Source organism: Charadrius vociferus, unplaced genomic scaffold (genome assembly GCF_000708025.1).
Source record: "Charadrius vociferus isolate BGI_N301 unplaced genomic scaffold, ASM70802v2 scaffold472, whole genome shotgun sequence".
Classification (NCBI taxonomy): Eukaryota; Metazoa; Chordata; class Aves; order Charadriiformes; family Charadriidae; genus Charadrius; species Charadrius vociferus.
Window position 1 is genome coordinate 5923312 of NW_009647735.1, and position 3421 is coordinate 5926732.

General features: G+C 53.5%; 1 protein-coding gene across 1 annotated transcript in view; it reads left to right on the top strand.

The window, feature by feature from the left end:
- The first annotated feature begins 1445 nt into the window (after positions 1-1445).
- ATP11C (ATPase, class VI, type 11C) overlaps positions 1446-3421 on the top strand; it is a 65034-nt gene continuing 63058 nt past the window's right edge. The window contains exons 1-2 of the mRNA XM_009881787.1: positions 1446-1638; positions 1908-2025. Of these exons, the coding sequence (XP_009880089.1) occupies positions 1446-1638; positions 1908-2025 (311 nt within the window). The remainder of the gene's footprint in view (positions 1639-1907; positions 2026-3421) is intronic.

Genomic DNA, 3421 nt, shown 5'->3' on the forward strand with positions numbered 1-3421 from the left:
TGGTTTGGCAGCACCCCGGGGGCCGGTTAGCCATGTCCCTCTGGTGCTGCCTTGCGGCTGCTGGCGGGGCGGCTCCTCAGCGCGGGCACCCACCGCCACGCCGGGACACAGCGTGCCCCCTGTGACACCCAGCGCCGCTGGGTCGGCCAGCGGGACAAGTCCAAAGGCAGAACCGGGCAGGCTGCTGGGCAGAATGAAACTTCCCCCGGGAGCCAGCTGCAAGGCACCGGCTAGGTTGATCTAACGCACTTTCCCCCGACGTAATGATCTCCAGTGAGTGGTGCAGACAGGCAGGTTAAATATATTTCAAAACCAAATCCCCTTATCCTGGTGTTTCCATGGCTGTGGAGCAGCTATTCCCTCCTACAGCCAGGGGACAACCCTGGTCTGCGCCGACCAGGAACATGACTTTTATCTTCTTTAAAAGGTGAGCAGCAACAACTCCGTGTTACAAATGGTCTTGTCTCGAAGACAGAAACATCTCAGAAATAAGATCTTGAGATCTATGCGATCAAAGATAAACCAAAAGATGTTTTAATCAACGGCTACTCTGTGCGGCGGGGTAACGCGCTGCGTGAAAAGCAGCGGTTGTAGCAGGGGGCGCACGCCTGGGGCAGGCAGGGTGGGCAGGGCTCCTTTTTCCAACATTCTTCTCCTTCTGTTCATCTTACAGCCCGATAGCTGAATAACCAGCAAGGGAAGGAGGTCTCTGGGAGGTACGGTCCTCGGTGGCACTGCCTGCTGCCAGCGGGATGAGGTGCAGCTCTGCCCAGGCTGGTCCCAGCACGTGCCATCTGCTGGGGCTGCGCCGAGGCCAGGCATGGTGCCCACCAGCGGTGCTTGCCTTGAGGAGACCTCCCCAAAACATGAGGTGGTGGTGAGTGGCACCCTCCCACGAATCTTGGGTTTGTTGGAAAGCGCCGGAGAGCCGAATGTGCTGAGAAGCACAAAGCGATGCAACCGCCCCGGGGAGACCCGTCTTCTGATGCAGAAAGTAAATGGTACCAATAGCATTTTCTGCAGGGAGGACTGGAGCCAGCTGGGTGATGCAACCGTGCTCTGCGTTTAAGTATTTTTATGTTATCTTTCTTTTTTTATGTTATCTATCTTTCGCATACCCTTCTTTTCAGGTTTCCAGAGGAGCTCTCTCAGGAGGGTGAGCTTAGGCAAAACCTGGTTCCTGCTTCCACGAGTGTTTTCGTGGTGCCTCAGCCTGGGCTGCAGCTGCATTTTTTGCACACTGGTGATGCAGAAGTGTGTTTTGCATGTCTACAGCCCGCTTCCCCTCGAAGGTGCTCATCTGGACAGCCCACGGCCGCCGGCACGGCCACCAGCAGCTCTCTGCATGGCACGTGTCCTTCTAAGCCTGAAGGAGGGTGGGAGGGAGGCTGCGCTTGTCTGAGCTTTGCAAAAGTTGATGATGGTTTGTACGGTGCCAGGAGGAGATGAAGAAATGTTTCAGCGAGCACCTGAGGGCATCCACCTACGCCGGGGCACGGCTGGTCCCCACCTCCGCATTCCGACATTGCTTTGCACAAGCGGATTTTTCGCTCGTGCCTGTTATTGCTGTCAAAATTCAACTGCGTGGGCTGAAATTTGGAGGGTTGGACAGAGACTACTGCTCTTTTGAGAAGAGGGGTGGGGAGAGCATTGCTTGGTCAGTGCTAAAAATGCTGCCGAGCCCTCCCGTGCACAGCACATCACCAAGCTTGCCGGGCAGCGGGAAGACCTGAAGGAGAGCCTGGCAGATGGGACCACGCGGCAAAGCTGCCGGTCCCTCCAGCTGCACCCACGGCCCTGCTGTGGTTTCTCCCACATCTTTACACTCTGCTTTCTGCCCGCTGGCTGGGCTTAGCCAGCAATTACACTTTATTTTTTAAACCCTCCTTGCTCCTCTTGACCCCTAGGAGAGGATGGCGAAAGCGACGTTGACTCTGAGAGCTCCCCTGAGGGCTCTGGACTTGTCCCACAAGTGTGGACAGGGCAGGAGGTCCCCCCACAGCCAGCTGGTGTCAAGGCACACAGGTATGTCTCCTGCTGTGCATCCATCTTTGCATTTTATGAATAAAAACTGTGTAATTTTTTCACGTATATGAGCCTTTCCGGGGGAATGTGAAGCATTGTGGGTCTTAGCATCGTTTCCAGCTTTCGGCTGCAGAGATCCTTTGGGAATCAGCCTTCCCGGCACCTGCAGCGAAGGTGTCCCACGCTCCATGGGGCAGGACGGGGAAGGGGAGCCCGGTCCTGGGGTACTCCACGTATCAGGGAGCCGTGGGGTGGCAAAACCCCACAGTGACAAGGGAAAACCACTTAACGAAGAGACAGAGATTTGTGATTGTGTGAAAAACACGATGGTTCTTTGTCCACTCCTCCGCTAACCCCAAATCACAGAAGAAGGAGCCAGGAAGCGGTTTTTGAGAGAGCATCCCAGACGCTGGATTTTGGACGTTGATTTAGGGCTGTAAAGGCAATCAAGTGCAAGTGCGAGTGATCCTTGCTAACGGGTGTTTTGCAAGGCAAATGCAATGGGTCGCATCCTGCAGGGTGCCTGCAGGTGCTCCTCATTCCCCACCAGCCTCCCTGTAAATCCCACCGCGTGTCGTAGGGCATATATACAGCCCAGGCGAGCCCAGGGCTTTCCTGGGAACAGAGCTCTGGGATGGTGAAGGTCTTTCACGTGCAGCTCTCCATTCTCTCTTGTGGACCGAAGGTGAAAAAAAATATAAGAATTAATAAAACATTTCTTGCTCTGCAGCGGTAGTGGTTGGCTTTGCCACCATCCCTTGGGAGAGGGCTGGAGGTATCACCAACGTGGTGTGGGGCTCTTTCTCAGGTTACACTGTTCCTGAAAGCTGATTACAGTATGTAGGTACTTAAACAAATATGCGTGAGCAAGGTTAGTGGATTTTAAACTGTTGAATGGGTGCCTGGGTTGATAAAAGCCTGGAGTGCATGTTTTTTTTTTTGAGCTGGAGCCGTTGATTGTTATGAGCACTTTCTCATGCTTGCAGCTCCTGACTCAGGTGGGCTGGCTGCCAGCGTGCTCTTGTGGCCGCTTCCTACTTTGGTCGGATGAAGGAAGTGTTGGGAAATACTTTTATTTTGTCTGGGTGAGCACATTAAGGGCACAGCCGATTTCCTTGAGATCATTCAAAGTATTGAGCTGAAAAGCGCCGGCACGTGACACCGGGCAGCTCTCTGTCCCCTCCGGCTCCCAGAGGCTGCGTACATCGAACGTGAATAACCACGCCTGTGGTTTCTTTTGAGTTTTCGTTACCAGTTGTAGGTCCTCTTTTGTATTACATTTAAAAATGAGAGCTGGAGTGTTTGCTGTCATGTATTCTGCAGAATTGTTAGAAAAAACAAGGCTTAATTAGGTGAGAGTAAATCCCCAAGCTTCTCCTGATTGTTATGAAAGAGG